The sequence below is a fragment of the Eucyclogobius newberryi genome, unplaced genomic scaffold, assembly GCF_026437365.1.
Source record: "Eucyclogobius newberryi isolate DKJ021-1_F unplaced genomic scaffold, fEucNew1.0.hap1 SCAF_9, whole genome shotgun sequence".
NCBI classification, from domain to species: Eukaryota; Metazoa; Chordata; class Actinopteri; order Gobiiformes; family Gobiidae; genus Eucyclogobius; species Eucyclogobius newberryi.
In genome coordinates, this window is record NW_027316532.1 from 34,115,483 (window position 1) to 34,138,304 (window position 22,822).

The 22,822-nt window shown below is 41.6% G+C and overlaps 1 protein-coding gene across 9 annotated transcripts in view; it reads left to right on the plus strand.

Annotated features, from left to right (window-relative positions):
- Positions 1 to 2,228: 2,228 nt before the first annotated feature.
- Positions 2,229 to 22,822, plus strand: part of celf5a (cugbp, Elav-like family member 5a) — a 208,017-nt gene continuing 187,423 nt past the window's right edge. For all 9 annotated transcript variants that reach the window (XM_072438136.1, XM_072438139.1, XM_072438138.1 and 6 more), the window contains exons 1-2: positions 2,229 to 2,654; positions 18,525 to 18,607. In XM_072438136.1, the coding sequence (XP_072294237.1) occupies positions 2,255 to 2,654; positions 18,525 to 18,607 (483 nt within the window). In that variant the 5' untranslated portion in view covers positions 2,229 to 2,254. The remainder of the gene's footprint in view (positions 2,655 to 18,524; positions 18,608 to 22,822) is intronic.

The window sequence follows — 22,822 nt, forward strand, 5'->3', positions numbered from 1 at the left end:
ACAACAAGAACAAAGTTTGAAACTAGAGGAATGGCACCACCAGTTGATATTGAGCTGCAGTGCTCGGCTTCTTTCTGTTCTGTTACATGGATGCACATTTTCCACAGTGCTCAGTATTTTTTAAATAATAATAATTAGTGAGTGAAATTGAATATATTTACAATAATCAACCCGGCCTCAAAATAAGAGCCATTGTGAAATTGCAGTTGTCTCAAATTGTATCACTCTATAACTGAATTATTACTTTATGTGTTTCCTCACTTCAACTTTATACCTGGCACTTTTAAAGGTTTTTCTTGAAAAAGTCAAACATGCAAACGGCTGCACTTGTGCTAACACCTACGCTTTATAGTTCTATTTGTAGACAGTTCTTTTAAAAAAAGTAGAAGAAGAAAAAAAGTGCACAAAAGTACATAGAAACTTCAGAAATACTATAATAATATTTAAATACTGTATTCTCCGTCCTTTCCCCCAAAGGCAGTTGATGCAGAGAAACAAATATGATGTTCTTGAATGTGTTTTTATGAAATATTTCCAGCAGACTGTCCCTATTTGTGATTATATTTGACCTGCTTGTACATTACATTTCTCCTCTCCCTCTGCAGATACGTCTCATGTCTTCACACCAGAGCAGAGCGTCTTGTTCCTCCCAGTGCTGCAGTGAGTTTGGTGAGGCCCCCTGTAGATCTGGCCCTCACAGTCCACCATCCCACCGCAACGCTGCTATTGATCCAGCTCCCCTTCGCCTTCCGCCTGCCTTCACGCACACTATATATCACTTTATTTAATCCACTCTTAAACGGCTTGTAATTAGAAATGAGTCTGACTTTAAGTGCACCTTGTGTTTAAGTTATTGTCAATAGGCGGCAGTGCAGCTTTAGAGCCGAGCGCTGTTGACAGTGTCAGCAGAGAGCGGCCAAATGATGCAAATAAAACCTCTCTTGAGGGATTAAGCTCAGTGCTATTTGAAAAGCAGACCTACTTACTGTAAGTCTCTTAATTATAGCTCATATTTGCTGCTGCGGCCTTGACTTACTTTAATGACTGGCTACAGATGCAAAGATAGAAAGTGTGTTTGTGTCATGCAAATAGATTCACTAAGATGTAGTACGATGAATGCAATGTCAGCTGGTATCTAATATTCTGTAACAAAGTATCCAGTCCCTACGATACTATTAGGTCCAAATCCAGTCTCTATACCAACACCCTCATCAGCACATGAAGAAACAAAGATTTAAAAGTATTCATTCCCCATTCATCAAGCTTACTTTGTACATAATGTTTAATATTCTTCACCCGCAGTTGCACCCTGCACTGCATTGCAAACATACTAAGTTGGATTTGAACTCTTCAAAGGCTAAACAGTGCCAACTACTCGTGACATGCCATTGCAGCTGACCCTGACTAAACACACAGCCTTTCTCCCCATGACCCCACCAGCTACTAATGCTATTTAAAACTCCTCAAAAACACTTCACTTTGTCCATCACTGGGTCTAGAGCATTTTAGCTATTCTCATACGGCATTAAAATATACCTTTTTACTTACCGATTAATGCTTAATACATTGCCTTATAAAAGTTTGTAATTTAAATGTGAATTTTATGATTGACAGGCCTATAACATAGATTGTAATTCATAATTTAACAATAACACACTCTTCATGTATTTTGAAACGTCCACCACCTTTTTTCTCCATTGAAATGTTATAGCTTTGCCTTGAATGTTCCAAATTATGGCAATAATCATATCTACCTCCATGAAGACAGGTTGGCAATAGCACCAGGCCAAATTACAGGTCAGATCTATGGAGTCACAGCGTGTGTTTGTTGGAATGTATTTCATTTTTTCTTAAAGCATCTGTAATTGAACAAATCCAAGATAATGACATACTGTGGAGTATTCTGGACATCACAATAACATTTCCATGACAACAGGTGGCACAGTTACAAAGTGCACCTTTAAGGGGAACTTTTCCATGAAGTAGATTAGCGCACACAACCAATTACAGACAAAACAACCCATCTATAGTTCTTGGTCAATCTTTTTTACTACGCTTCAGTATTTCAAGTAATTGGTCGCTGCAGTACATTTTCCCCAACACTAGATGTCGCTGCGTGGCGCGTAATGTCGCTGCCTCGCGCCTCTCTCTTCACTATCGCCCCCTCCGCTTTGTACTATGTCTGATAGAAAGTCAGCCTGGTTTCCAGCTGAGTGCTTGCTCTCTCACAGTGTGTGTGTATGTGTGTGCGTGTATGTGTGTGTGTTGTCATTATTATCCACTCTGCTCCCAGCTCAGAATGGCCAGATTCACTCAGACTGAAACAAGAAGGCAGCAGCATCCACAGCAGCATCCCCAGCAGCCCCAGCCCACTCTCTCCAGCCTGGTTTACACCGGACCAGGGGCACCAGCGACCCAGCCTCCACCACCACTGCTCCCACATCAGCACCAGTATCCCAAACCCATGAACGGCTCAGAATCCATTTCCATTCATCCGGACAACGGCAACATGAAAGACCAAGATGCCATTAAGCTGTTTATCGGGCAGATACCGCGGAACTTGGAGGAGAAAGACCTGAAGCCGCTGTTTGAACAGTTTGGGAAAATCCACGAACTGACAGTTCTCAAGGACCGATACACCGGCATGCACAAAGGTAACGTGTCGCCCCGCACATGCCCGTGTTCTGGCTCAAATAGCGCGCGTGTCTTTTCCCTTTCACGTGTAAACAGTGCATTTTAGATAAGACTATACGCAGTTTTATTCTTGTACGCGTCCCTTTCCCGTAAAAGCAGCGACGCTATCAATACATTACACACTGGCAACATTTATGAGTTTTGACATGTCCCGCTCCTCGTTTTTGTCCATTCTCCCATTAACCCACATGTTGTTAAGCACGTGTGGCATTTACACCCATTATTTGCATGTTCTCCACGCGGAAAAACCACAGCTGATACTGTACCACTTTTTCTCTTATTGATGCCCGGAGTGTGGCTCCTCACGCGCTCGTAAGTGGGGCAGAGGCGCTTGGAAAAGATGCATTTTTAACGAGCCTCCCCCCCCCTGCCAGTCCCATCTTTTTGCGGAGGGGCGGCATCATTTATTCATCCATATGCTTTCTTGAACATCTCTCTCCCCCATGTGCGACGAGTGCAGCGGGAGCCCCGGTGCTCGCACGGGGCGCGCACACGGACACGGCTGCAGGGACCGGGGGCTCCTCCGTGCAGGGGCTGCGCTGTGGCCCCGTCTCAAACTGTCACAGAGATGACACAAGATGACGGACGCAATGGAAGCTCGCGGGGCGCACTGACAGCTTCCATTACCCGGCCGTACACAGCCCAATGCACTGGTACAATGGTGATGAGAACGGCCTTCATCATCATCATAATCGTCATCATCATCATCATCACACTCTGGCATTTTGTGACTGGGCTGTTGGAACTTGACCTTTCACTTTATGTCACGCTGCAACGTATTGTCTCGTGTTTCAATTTGCCCATATTTGCAGCTAAAGGAAAGCGAGTGCATTTCATTAGGCTTTATTCTGAATACGTTTAGAATAAGCTGCTTTTATTGGTGCATAATGGGTTGTATTGTGTTGTGGTTTTATTGTTGTTAAGCAGTTTGAATTGAGTTTTGATGGATTGATCTAATTTCTAAATCAAATGTTAGTGATCAAGCCATTTTTGTTGCATGGCTCCTACTTTAACATAAGAGGTTATCTGACCCATATGAATTAGCCCTAGATTAAATGTGTTTAAAGTTCACCTTAAAGTTCACCTTTTATTTGATAGGAATAACCATATACCATTGTTTTTTTTTATGCAATCTTTGCTCACTAGTGTAGATGAATCTATCAAACACCAGAGCCGTATCACATATAAGTGACACATTATAAAAGTACGTTTTGTATTCTAATTATTAGGCCTATATATTTTAGGGATGGGATTAGCGATTTCGCCAGTAACCAGTGACCCCAGCAATGACCGCTGTTGTAAAGTAGTGTAGTTCTGATATGAATTACACTTAGAATGTATAGTGTATGTATAGCGTATGTATGTATGCGTATGTGTGTGTGAGTGTGTGTGCGTGTGTGTGTGCGTGTGCGTGTGCGTGTAGGCATACATAAATACAGGATGGTATAACTTATATCGGTGGGTTTCCACAGATACCGGCATCAGTCCGATTTTGAAAACGTTGCCGATATCTATCACCGATATTGTCCCAGCCTGTCTGTGCTCATGTGTCATTCCCAGTTTGTCCTCACTTGATCAGATTTGCCATTTTGAACAAACTAACAAGTAAATACGGAAAACACAAGAAAACGTTTGCTAAAATGTACGTGTAGCTTCTTAACAGCTTGAATCAACGCTTGCACACGCTCACACACTACAATCCAGTTGCAGAGTGTTGCATAATAATTGCAGAAGGCGTTTTAGCTCTTGAGAGATTACTGCCTGATCACTGTGTCAAATAAAAGGGACAGTTTAAGCATTTATCAAGACAAAGTGTTGCCGAACGTATACATCGTTGTAATGGCTCAACTCAGGTATAAATTTCAAGTGCCAGCATCTGTGCCTTGTTCTGAAATATGACTTGCATAAAATCAGATTAATGTTGCAAAAACAAAAGCAGTTTTAGATTTAGAATTTTGATGCTTCGGGTAAAATGCGAACACAAGTATTATTACAGGTAGTATTTATATTGCGCTTTTCCACCTTCAATTGAGAGCGCTTTACAAGGCAGTGTGGGTGAAGTGTTTTGCCTAAGAACACAGTGACATTTCCTCTCGCCGTCCCACTGTGGTAGCTGGTGTTCCAGTGGTCTCGCATCCAAGTACTAACCAGACTCTGTCCTGCTCAGCTTCCGAAAGCTGACGAGATCTGGCATTGGCAAGCAGCTCTGGCCAAAAGTAATCAAGTATTAGGCAAAGTAAACAGGACCATAATTTGATGGATTGTTTTAGGAAAATAACACATTTGCTGTGCCAAAAATATGTTATTAATACGATCAGATCTTGTCAGGGATACATTTCAACTCTCCAAGACACTGACAAACAGTATAGCAAAACTTGTAATGTCATGACAGCTTTCGGAATTGATCAGCCTCCTGCTTTGGGCATTTGTTTTCTCATGCAACTATTCCCTGTGTTGTTGGTAATCCTCAGGGGAAAACATGGAATTAGTTTGTAAAGCGTGATAATAATGCATGGCCGTAATAACTTGACTCAAGAGGATTAGCAAATGTGCATTGTCTGAAGCCGTGGTCTCCCGGGTGATCAGCTGGTTGCCTCCCTAAACAGTGGCTGCCTCTGCCAATTAAAAATCCAGTCTCGTCTAGAGTCCTCAAATGATTAATTCTACCCACGCTGTCGATGGCCTGCCAATTATTGTCGCCCAATTGGTATTAATAGGTGGAGGATTTCCTGATGTGGGATTCATTGCCGCCTGTTAAAAAAAACGTCTCCTTTAAATGAGTTTAGCTGTTATTTATGAACCGAATACATTTAGCATATAATGTGATATGTTGTTGCGCTGAGATCAATCGAGAGGAAAAGTTCAATTACATGTGATCATAGTTAACCCCAGTCCATCAGTTTAAACTTGTATGTGGTTGTCACATGCATAAACAAATAGCTCTTCTTTTTCACAGACAGACGAACTAGTCCCTCGGCATCCTCGGTCCGATCTGACAGCGCTGCAGTTTGCTATCAAAATGACGCTGTTAATGAATGTATAAATACTTTAGCTGAGATATTACAGCAGACCTCATTCAGAATATTCTTATGAAATATTTATACACATTTTATCTTTTTTCCCTTATGAAGCTGGTCTGATTGATAACGTTCAAGGGAACTAGCAGTATAAAAGCAAGAGAGTGGACAAGAGATTAGGAACGCAATTATATCAAAATAAAACTTAGAAATGAGAAACTAAAAAGTAAACAACCCCAAATGAATGTAACATTTGTATTGTACCTTGACTATGTCCTGCATCCAAATACACTTTTATTAATTTGACAAGAAATTCATTATAGATCTCCCGGTAGAATAGGGGCAGCTATTCTAATAATACATAAATACATCCCTTAAGCTAGCCGATGACTAATTGGCCAGAGTAAATATAAGATTACTCCAGCCTAAGACCCGTAGTGGCATCATTGGCTCCACTCTGCTGGAACTTCTAACTGTGTTCCTAAAGAACAGTTGATCTAAATGTTTAAAGGCAAAATCCAGCTCGCGCTCTGCAGCATCATGCTGATAAGAGACTGCAGTGTTCCTATATAAAATAGAGGATGTTCATCTCCATAATGTCTTCTACGCATTATGGAAAGTGTCAAAGATCATGGCACTGCTGTAGGACAGCCTCCCCCTGAGGAAACAGATGGGAACAATTCTCTTACACGCCACAAAGAGGCTCTTTGTGGCAAGAGTGCTGCATTACACAACGCTGCGTAAATACTTATTCAACAAAATGACAAAAGCATTTATGTTTTATTTCAATCATAGTCATGGTAGAAACTCACATTTGTGTTTTTCATTTAACAACATCAAAGTAAAGTACTCTTTGGAGGTCAGTCAGCAAAGGTCAATTTGAGGCAAATGCAGCAATAACACTCACTTTACAATCTTTAAACATCTGTAAATATTGTAATAAGCATCAGGCATTCCTCATAAAAGATGCAGCAGCTCCACTGTTCCTGAAAGCCGCTGTGGGCCCAGGCTTCAGGAGGTGGAAGCAGCCTTCCTCCCTTTGCCCCTCTCGGCTGGATCTCCTCAAAGATTAAACTCTCAGATGCATGTAAAGCTTACTGTCAATGGGCTCGACCTGAACCCCTTGTGTCTCTCCTCCTTGTGTCTCCACTGAGATGGACTGAGGTAGAGCCATAATGTTACATTCAATATCACTGAGCATTATGTCTTCATGGGCTTTGTTGGAAGGGCTATTATTTGGTGACCTTTGTCGAATGTGTTTGTCTTAATGGGAGTCTGGATCAGGAAAAGACAGTGGACACATATCTGAGGCTGTTTTGTCTAATCTGTTGATGTGGTAATCTTTTTTTCATAAAGTTGGTATCATTCTTACTGCTGCACTTAGTTTATTATAAACAGGTATAGAACATAGTATATTTTTAACATAGCCCCCCCTTGTTGAGGTTGTGCTTTGAAATCACACGTTGAACCGTTGTTTTTTTGCTATAAAAATATAGTAGGGCGTCTACACAGTATATGTGATCAATATTTTGTTATGTATTATGTTTGTTCTATTCAATTGCTGTTATTACATTTGTATGTGCAATTGTATGCTTTTGTAAAGCATTTACAACTTTTTGCAGTGCTGTTATGAATATGCATAAAGAAATCATGAAATTGCTAGGTCATATTTCTTATAAATGTACTTCTCTCTTGTATGCTCTTGTACGCTCCTCTTTCATGTTACTACACAAAGGTCAGAGCTATTGCTTAAGTCTAAATAGAGGGATAGAAGCCTATCTATTTTGTATGTGGAGCTTAGCAGTGAGTGCCATTGCCTACAGAGCAGAATGTACTCTTGTGGGGCAGAGTGGTGGGGGGCTATGAGGGAAACACACAGAAAAGGCAGAAAAGGAGGGGGTTGGTCCGTGCTTTAATGTTGTGTTTGAGCCTGGCTGGGCACGGATTCATTTTAGAGGCAAAATGAAATAACAAGAGAGAGGGGAGAGAGGAGATTTTAATGCTATGTTTTGTGATAATCCCTCTCTATTTTGGAACGGTTCAGGATAACTCATGCGATAAAGCCTTGTACAAGCCTGCAAAATAATAAGTTATTTGTCTTGCCTTAGACTACCGTGGCCTTGGAGGGTTTGATATAACCCTCGTGTTTTGGCCGAAAAAACAATCACAGATTAGTCAAGCTGTCACATCTCTCTGAATGCCAAATGCCCTGAGCCCTTGATGCTGGTGTGAATGAATATTACACAAATGTATTACATGTCTCCGCGGAGTGAATATGACTTAGCACTGCCGCTTGATCCCGTTCGCAGAGCTGTCCTGACGTGACAGAGGATGGGGATTCTGAGGTTGGCACATACGTGGGCACACAACAATGAACGTATGAGCAGATGGATAAGTGGAGGGGAAAAGATGAAGCGTTTGTCAGAGATGCTGAAACAAATGGCTGCTTTTATCCCCAGGCAGGAGGCGCAGAGAATGATGGCTCAGCGCGCGACACACAGGAGCCTACCATAGTGGCAGGTTACAGCGGTTTGGGACCTGGAAAGAATATAGGCGAAGGCAGTGGAGCAATGATTCTCTTTGGTGTTGGACCAAGTAACATCTCAGAAATAAAAGTAGATGTGCTGCACTATACTAGCCTAAGGGTACAGGCGGCAGAATACAGGCCAGCCTCTGTCGGCCTCAGTGTCGAGAGATGAGGCACGTTTCCACTGGCCCTGGTACTCAGACCAGTTCGCCTTGGAGCGCTTCAGCACAGTTAGGGTTAATGGCATGCTTCGGGCATGGCTCCAGGGCAGGAGTCTGCTATGAGCAACCGACACCACCCAAGCCTAAAAATTGTATTAAATAAAATCTAATTATATCTGATTTATACTTTTTTAATCATAAAGACAATCTCAGCAAGCAACAAAATACATTTAATAATTCCAAACAATATTATTTCAATGCTCTGTGCCTCTACAAAGCCTTTTTAACGGCTCTTTATGTCCGGCATTGGGTCTGGCTATTGTTAGACGCATTGGGTGTCAATAAACAGGGAGCAGCTGTCGTTAACATGCGCTAGCTTTATTGTGCTAAGCATTTCGACTCAACGTTTAAGCTGCCATCACTAGAAATAAGCTGGTTTATCACACGACAAAGTCTGCAATTGGTGAGAAATCATTATTTTCTGTTTCTGTTTTTTGCCGACTTGTTTCCACTTGAGTCTGCGCCCTCTTTCACTGCACTGCTCCTCCCTAGATGAAGTGGACCCAGTGCCAAAGAGGGCTGGACCCCTTTGAAAGGTAGTACCCCCACGGTCACGACCCCTCAAACAGCCCGCTAGATCAGACTATGACAATTTGCTGAATGTCTCTCAACACGCTTTACTCCCATGTCACGCTTCCACCATTCTCTGTTGCAATAAGACTTAAAAATGAACATTGAAACTAAGACTAACCGTGAACTGAAGGCTCTGCTGAAGGAGAAGAAGAGAGTCTTCAGGTCAGGGAACAAGGAGGAGCTGAGGACTGTGCAGAAGGAGCTGAGGAGGAAGATCAGGCAGGCTGAGGCCGGCTACAAGAGGAGGATGGAGGAGCAGCTGCAGCAAAAGAACATTCAGGGAGTGTGGAGGAGCCTGAAGACCATCTCGGGCTTCAAAATCCCCCCTGCCCAGACAGAGGGGGATCTACAGTGGGTGAATGATTTAAATGCTCACTTCTTGAGGTTTGATCGGTCACCCGCCCCTCCCCCTGCACAGCTGCATGCTCCCTCTTCCACAGCTGGACAATGCCCTGCATCTGTTCCTCTTCGCTTATCTGCCCCGGACCATCAGCTCCCCACTTCGCCTGGACTCACCCATCCCCCCCAGCACACGGTCCCCCTGCCAACCACTGACTGTCACAGCAGCACAGGTGAGGAGTGAGCTGAAGAGGATTAAAGTGAGGAAGGCAGCAGGACCTGATGGCATCAGCCCCAGGCTCCTTAAGTCCTGCGCAGATGAACTGTGTGGAGTTATGGAGCATGTCTTCAACATGAGCCTGAAGCTGAGGGTGGTACCACAGGTCTAGAAGACCTCCTGTCTGGTACCTGTGCCTAAGACACCGCGCCCCAAAGACCTCAACAGCTTCAGGCCAGTGGCTCTCACGTCCCACCTGATGAAGACACTGGAGCGGCTAGTCCTGGACCACCTCCGCTCCACCGTGAGCTCAGCCATGGACCTGCTGCAGTTTGCATATCGGCCTGGCATCGGAGTGGAGGACGCCGTCATCTCCCTGCTGCACCGCTCTCTCTCTCACCTGGAAAAGCCTGGCAGCTCTGTGAGGATTCTGTTCTTCGATCTTTCCAGCGCCTTCAACACCATCCAGCCGCTGCTCCTGAGGGACAAGCTGGAGACGGCTGGTGTGGAGTATGACCTGGCAGAGTGGATCCTGGACTACCTCACAGACCGACCCCAGTTTGTGAGAGCCCGGAACTGTGTGTCTGACACTCGGACCTGCAGTGTGGGGGCGCCCCAGGGCACTGTCCTCGCGCCCTTTCTCTTCACCATTTACACTGCAGACTTCAGACATGACACGGACAGCTGTGTCCTGCAGAAGTTCTCTGACGACTCTGCCATCATCAGACTCATCATGGACAACGATGACGCAGAGTACAGAGGACTGGCGCAGGACTTTGTGGACTGGTGTCAGCGGAACCACCTCCTCATCAACGCGGGGAAGACCAAGGAGATGGTGGTGGATTTCCGCAGACGCCACCCCACTACCCCCTCATCAGTGAACATCCAGGGACGGACATTGAGAGAGTGGACTCATACAAGTACCTGGGTGTTCATCTGAACCACAAACTGGACTGGACTCATAACACAGACGCACTGTACAGGAAGAGCCAGAGTCGGCTCTACCTCCTGAGGAGACTCAGGTCTTTTGGAGTGACAGGGCCACTCCTGAAGACCTTCTACAACTCTGTGGTGGCATCAGCCCTCCTGTATGGTGTGGCCTGCTGGAGCAGCAGCATCACAGAGAGGGAGAGGAAGAAGCTGGACAGAGTCATCAAGAAGTCCAGCTCCGTCCTGGGCTGTGCTCTGGACTCGGTGCAGGGGGTGGGGGACAGGAGGGTCCTGGCTAGATTCACATCTATGCTGGACCATGAGTGTCACCCCCTGCAGGACACTCTCTCCGCTCTGGAGAGCAGCTTCAATGAGAGACTGATCCACCCTCGCTGTGTGAAGGAAAGGTTCCGTAGGTCTTTCCTTCCTGCTGTTGTCAGACTTTATAACAAAAACTGTTAGTACTGAACACTCGCAATACTGACCTAACCTAATACTGATGTGCAATTCTGTCATGTGTGCAATTGCTGTTGGAATTCATGTGCAATTGCTGTTGGAATTCATGTGCAATTCATGTGCAATTCATGTGCAATTACTGTGAAATTCATGTGCAATCTATGTGCTGTCGTGACACATATTCACGTGCAATTACTGTCGTGATCACATGCAATGGTATTTATGTATTTATTTATTTATTTGTCTATGGGAGTTTTTATTTATTTATAGGAGATCTTCTACTGAAAGTGTTTTTGAGACTCCCTATAAGTGATCTGTTCTTCTGTATCTACCTCTGTATCTACCTGCGTTGCACCAATGAAATTTCCCCATGTGGGACAATAAAGGAATATCTTAAGACATTTACTAAAAACCATAGCATTATTACAAGGACATAAGAGTTGGATGTAAACGCAGCGGAAGACTAAACCCTCATTTGGACTAGGACTAAACCAAGACTCGAATAAACCAAATCTAGTCCTAACCAGGGTGGATCTCAGACTTAATCCAGACTGTGCAAGGCCATCCAGGACAAAGCTGCCGAATATCACAGCAAACCTCTGCACCGTGCACTCCATCCCCCTTAAAATATAATTCAAACCAGCATATACGCATTTGTATTTAGAGTGGGGGAAAAGAGTTTGGAGGACTGTGAGCGACGTGTGAAGATACATGCAGCTCAGCACGGTTATAAATAGCTCTTCTGTGGTATTTCTGAAAATAGGTTAAGCTGCCATCTCTGCACTGCTGGCATGACATCACTGATTGCCTGCCAGGCTGCCTCCCCCAAAAGACTGCTCCCATCCCGGGCTCGAATGTGGGCAAAGCGAGACGGAGCATCTGTGGGCAAACGTATGGCTGTGTCCCCCCAACCATTCCCACACGTCCCATCATTTTAGTCACGTGGCACTTCCCAAGTTTTTACATCCATCTCTCCAATGAAGGAAATGTGTTGTAGATAACCATTTGTGTGGTTTATGGCCAAACTGGGCCTGGGCAGAAATGCACTACCCGGCAAAAGAAGGAGGTTTATAAGAAGCCTGAACAGAATTACATGTAATGCTCAAACCTTGTGGGTGAATATGTTTTCTATTTAGCAATTCAAATCTTACACTGTCTGAAAAGCTATTGCCATTTAAATTTGCAGTATTAGATTGAAATTAGAAAAAAAAAAAAAAACAATCAAACAAAATAATTGCTTTTTTGATATTTTGTAGTGAGTTGCAAATAATAAGTTAAATGCACCGTTACTGCATCCTAAAAATCAACAAACTGTTTAGTAATCAAATATTTAAGTATCTTTTTGTGCATCAGGAGTCCGATTAGTCTATTAAACCTCTTAAAAGCTTATCAATCTTTCGAAAGACCACAAAATGACATGCCAGAAGGGCACATAGAAAAGTATGAATGATAAATCTTGCTTTTTTCTTTTTTTCCTCATCAAATGTTCGTTTGGATGAATGAGCACAGCGTGATGGCTTTGTATCACTTCCAGCTCGGCACTTGGGCTGCGCTTCACTATTCAAAATAGATCTGGTTTAATTAAAAACGGCTACTGAAATTAATTAACGGTGGATGGGTTATCGTCTTGCTATTGTTGGCTGTGTGGGTTAGATTTGTGGAAGACTGCAATTTTTCATCAGAGTTTCATTAGACTTTCATTAAAACTTTCTTTCTTCAAATCCCTCCTTCCATCCTTTCTCTCTGCGCGAAAGGTGGTTCCGAAGAAGTATACGTCGATCCAATTACCACCGGTGCCTGCTTGTTAGTCAGACCATTAGTGTTAATTATGACTTTTCACTTGCTCTTTGTGACATGTGATAATAAAGAAATCAGGAAAAAAGCATACTGCGACAAGTACATTAAATCCTATTCTTCAGAATGCAACATATTAATGGGGGAAAACGCAATTGGAGTATAGCTTGTTAAGTGCCAATTATTTTATATATTGAATTTAATGAGCAAATGCATGACTGCAAGTTTGTTTGTAGCGACATGCAATTAATGTATAAGGGATAGTGTGTATTTCTCCGCCTCACTTCTTTTCTCCCTCCCAGCGTCCTCTGGGCTTTTGAAGCTTTATCTTAAAAGGTATCTTTCAATTTGTAAAATCAAAGAGTCTGAAAACCTGATCTGCCTCCTAGTAGCCGCACGGTTTGCTGCTGTCAGTCATCCGTGATTGTGGCTTTGCTGTGATCAATGTCCTGTCTCAAAGGCTTGAATGTCTTTCACTTTTAAAAGAAGGGCACATACATTATTATCGTGATGTTCACTTTTAATGTGGATTACGCACATTATGACTTTATGTAGCAAACAAGTTTGTCTATGTGAGACATTTCTTTATATATTTATGTAAATGCAAACATGTCTCCAACCATAAAATCACGCAATCAACAGTGTAATAATATTAGAGTAGATGTTTTGTTCCATATAAGGTTTCCATTCTAATACAAAATAAAGTTTCAGTTTTAAATCTTGGGATTACCTGAAGACTTTTGTTTGTTGGCACTAGTCCTTCCATATTTTGTTTTGTTTTGTTTGTTCCTTTACTTCTGAATTTTAACTCACTGTTTGTTCCATCATATCATGGTTTCTCTCTGTTAACAGAAATATACCAGACCCTTTATACAATGTCTTACATTTCCCCTGACTTGTGTGCAGTTCCCATTTAAATGAGTTTTGCTGGTGGTGAGTGTTCGGGACATGTCCAGTTTTGTGACTTTGACTGGGCAGGGCCTGTGTGAAACTATTGATTGAGTGTAAATGGTGTGGCCAGAGGAGAGTTTGCTGGGTAGGGACAGTTGGCAGGTGAACTCCAGTTTACAGCAGGAGGCACCGAGTGTGAACTCCTGCACATTATTTACAGCTCTGTGAAAGTCCATCCATTAACAGTGTCAATTAGCTCACTCATCAGGGATGCAGGCCACTCGTATATACTTTATAGATCAGGGCCTGGCTTTAAGAGCAGCAATGAAGTAGCGAGACTACTTTAAACACTACAGTGGCGCTAATGGTGCCAAAATGCTACACCTGCGGTCTCATATAGAATGGGCAGCAGTGCGTGGATGCTGCTGTAGCAATTTAAAACAAACTAAACCTTAATGAGAAGGGGAACAAATATTTTTGAGCAGAACCTAGACCACATAGACTCAATATAGAACAAGAAAGTATGTTTGCATATCAGTTCATCTTGTTTTTGCATAAGTGTGCTAATTTCGGGTTAGTGATCTTTAGTTCAAACAAAGACACTGGTAGTTTAGCTACAGACATGTCACACCATGTCTGTAAGTGAAATAATGTAATTGACTTAATGTATTTAATAGCAAGCAAATGGAATCGTAAAGTACACATCCACAAAAATACTCCAACTGTACTTAAATCAATAACTGGAATATTACAACAATTGCATTAAGAATTAAACGCTAATACGTCAGCTTTTCTTGTTTGTGTGCATTTGTCACACTGATTAGACATGGCTCACCCGATGATAACACACATTGAGGTTGTCCAAATAACTCACTGTGTCCGTCCTCTGGGATGTGCTGCCTATGGATCTGTTTGACTGCTGCTCACGGCCTAGTCAAGTCTGTGTGAGCGAGGAGCAACAAATCAATGGCTCAGGTCCTCTAGTCAGGGGTCAAAAAGGATAGCAAGGAGGGTCCCGGGACTATTTCTTGTGCTCATGATGGACATCAAGCCCCCCCTTCGACCACCCTGCCCCCCCAGCATTGCTCAAGGTGAGAGGCTGAGGGGAGGAACAGTGAAAGGAGAAATGGAGGGGGATTAGAAGACCAGATCACCGCATGGATTGACTGATGAAAACCTGACGGAAGAGTACTCTCAGCTCCGGGATTAGGAGACGGTGACTGCACACTGCGCCCCTTTAAGGTGTCTGTCTGACTTAATTAAGGTTTACAAGTTACGCCAGGCTAGTGCTTATATTACTGTGCTCATTACAAGCCCATTAAGCGTGGGCAGAGAAAATGTTGTTGTCAGAACAACGAGTGAGAGCATTTCAGAAAGTTGGTGCCAACTGCACGCTTCACCTCATTCTCTATTACACTTCGTACTCTTTCAAACATTGCGGTCATTTGAGTGTGAACACAATATCTGAATTTAGTGAAAGTGATTTGATTACTTCAAATTCAAATTCCTCTCATGAACCTAATCTACTAAAACAGAATTGGGAGAAGTAAATACAAATTTTGCAGGTAAGTTTTAAAAAAAAACCTGTATTATAGGATTATATGAAGGTGGGCAATGTATCAACAATGATTCATTTAGATAATATAGTGAATGTTTCGAAGCTTTGCAACATTTTAATATTGAGGATATAATTTATATAAAAAAAATCTACAAAAGAAGATGATTAAAAATAAAAATGGAAAAAAGTTTGTAAACCTTTGGTATAAAGTGACATTTCTGCACTTTTGTGATTTTACAGAATTTTTTCCTAAATTTGTCCTAAATTATAACCCCAACTAATATGTGTATATACACGTTTTAACACATTTCTGTTGACATAATGTATATATTTTGTCATCGGGATACATTTACCACGCACCCTTAATTATAAGTAAACGATCAAACATGTTCCAACTAAAGGTAAAACCTAAATGTAATAGAGTAGCATTGCGATCAGCACTGGATTTCCTTTGTGCGAATGTGATTATGGGAGTTAAAAGCTTTTCAGAGCCCAAACCGATTACCTGCTCCTTGTCCCAAAGTGTGGCACAGCGCCCCTGTCTCCGGGCCTGGCAGTGGTTCAGGGCTTAATCAGATTGTATTAGCACTGATGATGTGTGCTTCCGCTTCTGACCCCCAAAAGTCAGTCCCCTCTGAGACCCACGAGGCTGTAAACGAAATAAGCAAGTATACTTTAACTCCAGCGATAGCATTTTCCAGCAAGTGCAAACGAGAGAGCGGTGCCAGGGCTGGGTTCTGCTACCTTCACACTTTCTGGCCAAGGAAACGCCACATTGAGATCAGTTCACACTTTTTCATTGCACTGAGGGTAGTTTGACTCCCCAGGGGCACATAACAAAAGGGTCTGAAAGCAGCAGTAAAACAAGTATTTTGAAAAGAAGCAGTCTTTTGGAGTGGCTTGACTGCAACTTTGACATGGCGAGTTCAAAATAGCCCATGGGAAGGTAAAACAGTAATACATGAATAAAGGTTAATCACTCTGCACTAATGTTTAAGTTTATCCTGACAATCCCACAATATGTATCCTTATTATTTTCATTTGAAGACTGAGACTTAATTCTGTAAAGGTTCTTAGCACATGCCATTAAACTGTTCTAGAGTTATTTGCCTTCTGCTGGCCAGCTTTCCCTGGTTTGTCCAAACTAACTTGTGTAGACTTACAAGCATTGAAGATATTGAATTGAATTGGGCAGAAATACGACATACTGTATTTCCTTTACCTCCCCCTGTCTCAACTAGGCTCTTTTCTCTTTACTGTGGTGTTTAATTACAAGTGAATTCACATTGGTGACTGGGTAATTGGTCCAGTTTCCCTGCACGCAAGTGCTTACAGAGTGCATAAATCCACTACAGTAAAGAGAGGCAGACGCAGAGGGGCACATATGGGACAGTTTGTGGCTTTAGCCCTGGAGCTGAACTCATTGTTTGAGAAATACCTTTAAAGTTGCTCTCATATGATGCTGAAGATCATTTCCTGGCAATGGGAAGGCTTCCCCAAATGCTGTATCAGCAGGCTCCGATTACAGTGGCTTTTTGTTGGGTTTCAGACAATTTCATCATGCCCCCAACCCCCAGCTCCCACTTCTGCACTTGGTATGCATCGCAACGCTGGTAATTTGTACTTGTTTGGATTCCAATTATAGGGTTGTTAAATCTTTTTGCCCATGGCCTGCAAATTCTTATTAAGCCATACATTAAAAAGCAAAATCACATTTAAATGTAGTCCATGTTTCTCTGTTGTTTGCCTGAGTTGTGTGTTTATGAATTTATTCACAATGCCTTGTGCATAACATATTAAAGAATAAATCTTGTTTGTGATTGTAATGCAAAATCATGTTTTCTATTTAGAGATGGGGCAAAGATTTCAAGAAAACAAACTATATGCCTAAAGCAAAAAAGAAAAAGCGTCATTCATTTGAAAAACAAGCAACCCAAGCACATCAAAACGTCATCATATTTTTACAACCTATGCATTACTTTATGAGCTGACACTGAGCAGAGAAAGAGAATTAGACCGAAGCTTGAGTGATTGAGTGATTTTGTGGGTGTTCATTGGAAATCATTAGGTTAAGGGTGCAGGGACAAGGGAGAGGAGGGACCACTGTGACACCATCGCTACAGTCAGCCATCTTTAAGGTCATGACTCTGGACGCTGTGGGACCATTTTTCATCTGCTGAAAAAGGATGGTGACTTGAGACTAAACTGTGGTGAGCAGTGCAAGGAAGAGGAGATGAGTGATAGCTATTTTTATTAATATCATTTCTTTTTCACTATATTATCATTGATTTCTTCCTGAAATGCTCTTTATTTTTTTCTGTTGGCTCAAAAATGTCTCACAGCAGCAGACATTGTTTCACCTGTTTTTTCAATTGAGATGACTAACATTGAAACATTTTTTGTAAAACAATGAACCAGTCCTAGACAAATGAGGGATTACACCGACTCTTCAGTGTTAAATAAAAACACATAAAAATGAAGAATGCTCAAGATACTGAAATTACACAATGAATAGATTGTTGGTCTCCAAAGTGGATAAATGCAGAGTGTGTGGAAGTGCATCAGATGTAAACCAACATGGCACAATTGTACACATCAAAGCTGAACAATTTTGGGGAAACATCTAATTACCGGTACTATTTTTCAGACAAGAAAAGCAATTAGATTTGCAATTTGTGTGTTAATAATCAGATTCTGTTCCAACTAAGTTCATATTTTATATGTGTACAGGAGAAAAAAACAAAAACATATATTTGTACAGATCTAAACGACAGATTTAGCCTCTACAATTCACTAATTGCGTCCATTCAAATTGCAATTTCAATTGGTTTGTGCATGTCTATGTGCTGAAATGAAATAGCAACAGCACAGGGAAGAACATATAAAATATGAGGCACCACAAATAAATAGATAAATAAAAACTATGCAAAGACATTACAATACATCACCACCCACTGAATATATTTTGCTGTTGAAATGAGATCCCAAATGCGCTGGCTGCTAATAAACCATCTTCAAGTGGCAGAAATATGATGCATGGTAACCCCTATGAACCTCATTAATAGAACACAAGCAAATCTATTTATTCAGATAGTCGAGGGAAACATGATTGCTTCGGTTCTCACTCCCAACCCCTCTGTCATATGGAATTTTAATACCGGAGCCACATTTCCCGATCAATTATTTTATTCCACGCTGTCAGTTTTGATATTGCTTGCTTCAGGACATGGCACACTTTTGGCCGTTTGGTAATGACAATTGTTGTGCATGTGTTAAAGTAATATGTTTGCATGTGTATTTGTTGCAGGTTGTGCATTTCTCACTTACTGTGCTCGGGAGTCGGCCATCAAAGCCCAGAATGCTCTCCACGAACAGAAGACACTGCCAGGGGTAAGTGCGATCTGTCTGTTTGTCTGTCCACCGCTCTCTCTTCTTTCCTACGTTTGACTCGCTCTATGGAGGTCTGCTACACCATCTGCACACAACAACACACCAGCCAGAAGCACTCTACTTTGGGAAGTGTTTCAGTCGGTCTCCCTGCTGTTTGAAAGCCCAATTTGAACTTTTCGATGTGTCTGTTGTGCGCCGTATCATACAATGAACACAAATGAATGCCAGTTTGAACCAGCGTGCAGACAATCAAGTAAGTTCAGCATCACTTTCGTGCAACTTCTGTGCCACATGTTCATGGCTTCTCTTACGGAAGAACAATACTGATGTTCTGAGAGAGTTATTCTGGGTGGAAAGTAGAAAAGTGGAAAAGTGTTTAAGTTAGATTTAGATTTCTATACATACTTTACAGTGGACATTTTACAGTGAATACTTTTTACCTTTACTTCACTGCATTTGAGAGCAGGTACTTTCTACTCCATTACATTTTTAAGTGGACAATAAAGTAAAGTTAGTGAAGGTTTAAGACATAAATGGACAGATTTTCTTTCTTTTTTTTAGCACATTCATAATGAGATCTTGCCTAAAGATTTTCAGTGCAAACTAAAATATATGAAACAAAATGAGGAGATACATGGAGTTATTGAGTCAGTAACTTTTGCTGACCAAAAATATTTGATGCTTTAATTGTTTAATTATATAAAACTGCAATTCTGTTTCAACTGGTACTTCAGTGCTTTACTTAAGTCATTTTTTTCATGTGAAACCTTTACTTGAGTAATTTCTTCTGAATCTATACCTTTAATTAACATAAGTACTTCTTCCACCACTGCTGGGAATGGCAGCCGACCATTCCTACCATGACTTGGTCTACTCCATGACACTGTCAGAAGATGCAGAAAGGTGAACACAAGTATTTGTGTTATTAATAATTGTAAGATACCTAAAACATTTTTACATACAACATAAAAATAGACCACACTGGCTAATATCAAGAATATATCCCCTTAGCTACAACATCAATGTACACAGGCCAAAGTTTTGCTTCAGATAAATATTAATATATACTGTGAACATAAACTACAACACTTTTCCAGTTGGTGTAAAAAAAGGAAGTTTTGTTTATCCTGCAAATTAACCAAGCTCGGCGCCGCGGGGCTTATTCCTCTATTTTCCTTGGCATTTGAATAATAGAAGACGGCAAGATTAAAAGCCAGAGGATGTGTTCATGAGTGTTCACTAAAACAGAGTATGTTGCTGCATTTTATCGTCGCAGTCTCTCAGATCTCACATTCATTAAAAACATCCTCTTCTTTCACTCAGCAGGCGGTTGGGGACTTTAACCTTCCCCGGAGACAAGACTTCATGTTTAAATTAAGGCCAAGAGAGGGACAGGCATAAATGCTAACAAGTGCGGTGCTATATGGTCAAACTGTCAAACCATCTGGTGCCTATAATTATCCACATGAAGAAGCATTAAACACTGTAAATAGCACGAAAGAGAGAAATCCACGTTTATAACTTGCTTAATTATAGACGTTTTGAACCTTCTTCAATTCATCATTTCAAACTGTGAGTGAATTCTACGCTTGTCACGAACCGGCGAGTTTGCAGTACCTTTGACTGTTGCGTTATCCCATACTGACTTCCCTCTCCCCTTCCACCTCACCCCCTCCTGTCTTCTGTCCGTCCACAGCTTTCCGAGAACAGAACGTGTCATAAAGATGTAACAGGCCGACAGTGATGGGTGTCAGGCTTCACAGATGAGCCTATAGTGCTCCACATTATTATTTATTTTAGGCGAAACTCACAAAACATAATACGGAGTGACAACCATCAGAACTCTACATCATTCATAACAACTTAATGGTTTTGTGTGGAAGTATTGTAGGTCTCGTCCTCATTCTACCTAGTTTAGTTTTTCTGAAGCAAGTTCTTTCTCCTCTGACTGATGGTAAGTAAATCTGCCAGTTGTTTGTTTGGTCTATTCTACTTGGTATTCAGTTTGCCAGCGGCTCGGGTCCTATTACTGTAGATTTCAAACATTTTTATCGATATGGTATAAAACATTAACTCAAAATGTATCGATGTGTTGAATAATTCACGCCTCCATCAATCTCTTGCAAGGGCCTTTGACCGGTTAGACCACTTATAATGCTCCACATTATGTATACAAGTGCAGTGCCCAGTGATGTATTTACTGGAGTTGGAGTGAGTAGTTTCTTTAGTGTGGTCTAGCTCCATAACCATTGTATTTGTCACCAGAAATAGTTTTGATAATGAATGAATATATTGATTTAAAGCCTGTACTGTCTAACACACACTGGCAGGTGTTTGTTAGAGCAACATATATATATATATATATATATATATATATATATATATATATATATATATATATATATATATATATACACAATATGTATACACAACAGGACTCTGCTTGAATAGGAAAAGTTTACTTTTAGGTCAGTCTTTTGTACTAAAAACGCTAATTTATCCATAATCAATATTCATTTTGTTAGCCAATATCGGCCGCAAATTGATGCATTCTAGAGGTGGGCCACTAAAACTTTGAAGCCATAAATGCTTATAAATGGCATTAACTTAAGGCAAGGCAAGTTTATTTGTAGAGCACAATTCGTACAATTCACAATTCAAAGTGCTTCACAGGAAAAAAATCATTAAAATCACAAAAACATGAAATAAATCATAAAACAGACATAAAAGAGAGGAGTGCAAAGAACATCCTTTCAGTCATATGCATAACTTACATGGTAGGCCACAATGTTGCTATAAATTTATTTTGCAAAACTATGATTATAGCTTTGGAAAGTGTATAGCAACATTTTTATTTGTGTAAAATAGTTAAGATGAAGGATTTTCCTGTTCCTATTTGTTTGTGCTTCTGACCCACAGTTGCTGGAATCTTAAAAACTATGATTATAATACATGTATTTTTCCTCTTCATGTTTTATGAATAATACTACATTATTATTACTGTACGTCAACACAGTAGCCTGATGTCATGGCTGAGAGGATTGCCCAGTGTGGACGTTATTATCTGTGTCCCCTGTTAGTTACTAAGAGGAACAGTACGGCCTAATGGAAGTGTACTGGACTGGAATATACAGTGTGATCCCTGCTGTGAAGTCTGATGGGAACCTCAGGGACACAAATGGCTGACATGGGTTTGGCTGAAGAAACACATACGCTCTGACAGTTTATCAGCGGTGTGTGTTACCTGACCTTGTAACTGTGTGCATTTGTTTGTGCGGATGATTGTATTTTATTCACGGAATTTGCTAGGGATAGAAAGCTTTGTTTTAAGATGTTAAGGGAAATGTGACAGATTTCTGTGATCACACACTGGTCATTAAGAGAGTTCTTTGAGGTGTAGACCAAGATTATTATATATTTTTCAATAGCATGAAAATAGTCAAAGAGGCACAGGATTTAGAGTAGATTCCCAGTTTAGTTAAAATGTTATGTTGTGTGTGCTAGTGTTAAGGCACCATACTTTCGAACAAATGCCAGTACAGCTTATGTTATACCATCGCATGGAAGTACAATTTTTACTCCCTGCAACAACTAAACCCAGCTCAGTCATCCTAAAATCTTCCATCTTCCCCCCTCTAACCACCCCACTCCCTTAAGTCCTCTAAACTCTGTCCTCTCACTGCCACTCCTTTGCTCCAGCCAATCCAGAAATAATCACCGTCACTGCAGCACGCCTATCTGCTGTAGCAAGAAAAACATACCCCCACCCCTCCTTCTCTCCCCGTCCCTTTGTCAGGGTAGCCTTGTGTACAGCCGTGATTGTCTTGGAGAGGCCTTGGTTGAAAATGTGTTTGCTGCATGCATTTACTCCCAGTATTAGCCAGTGTGACCTGTGGGGAGTGCGCGAGGCTGGCAGTGATTCAGGAGGCAGGTTTATGGAAATAGCAGGCACATTAAAAAGCCAACGAGAACAGGGAGAAGATTATGCCTCAGCTCACACATGTGGGCTCCTGCAATGTCAACACTCTAAGTACATCCCCTCCCTCTCAATGCCTCCTCTCACCTTCTTCCGACGGCCTAGTCTCCTTCACTCTCCCTCGTACACTTTGCACGTTGACCTTTGCACTTATCCTGCTGTGTTGCCATAGAAACATGTTTGTTTATGGAAGTGCTGTGTGTATGAGCTCATCTTCTAGTAACAGGATTTGTGGAGTG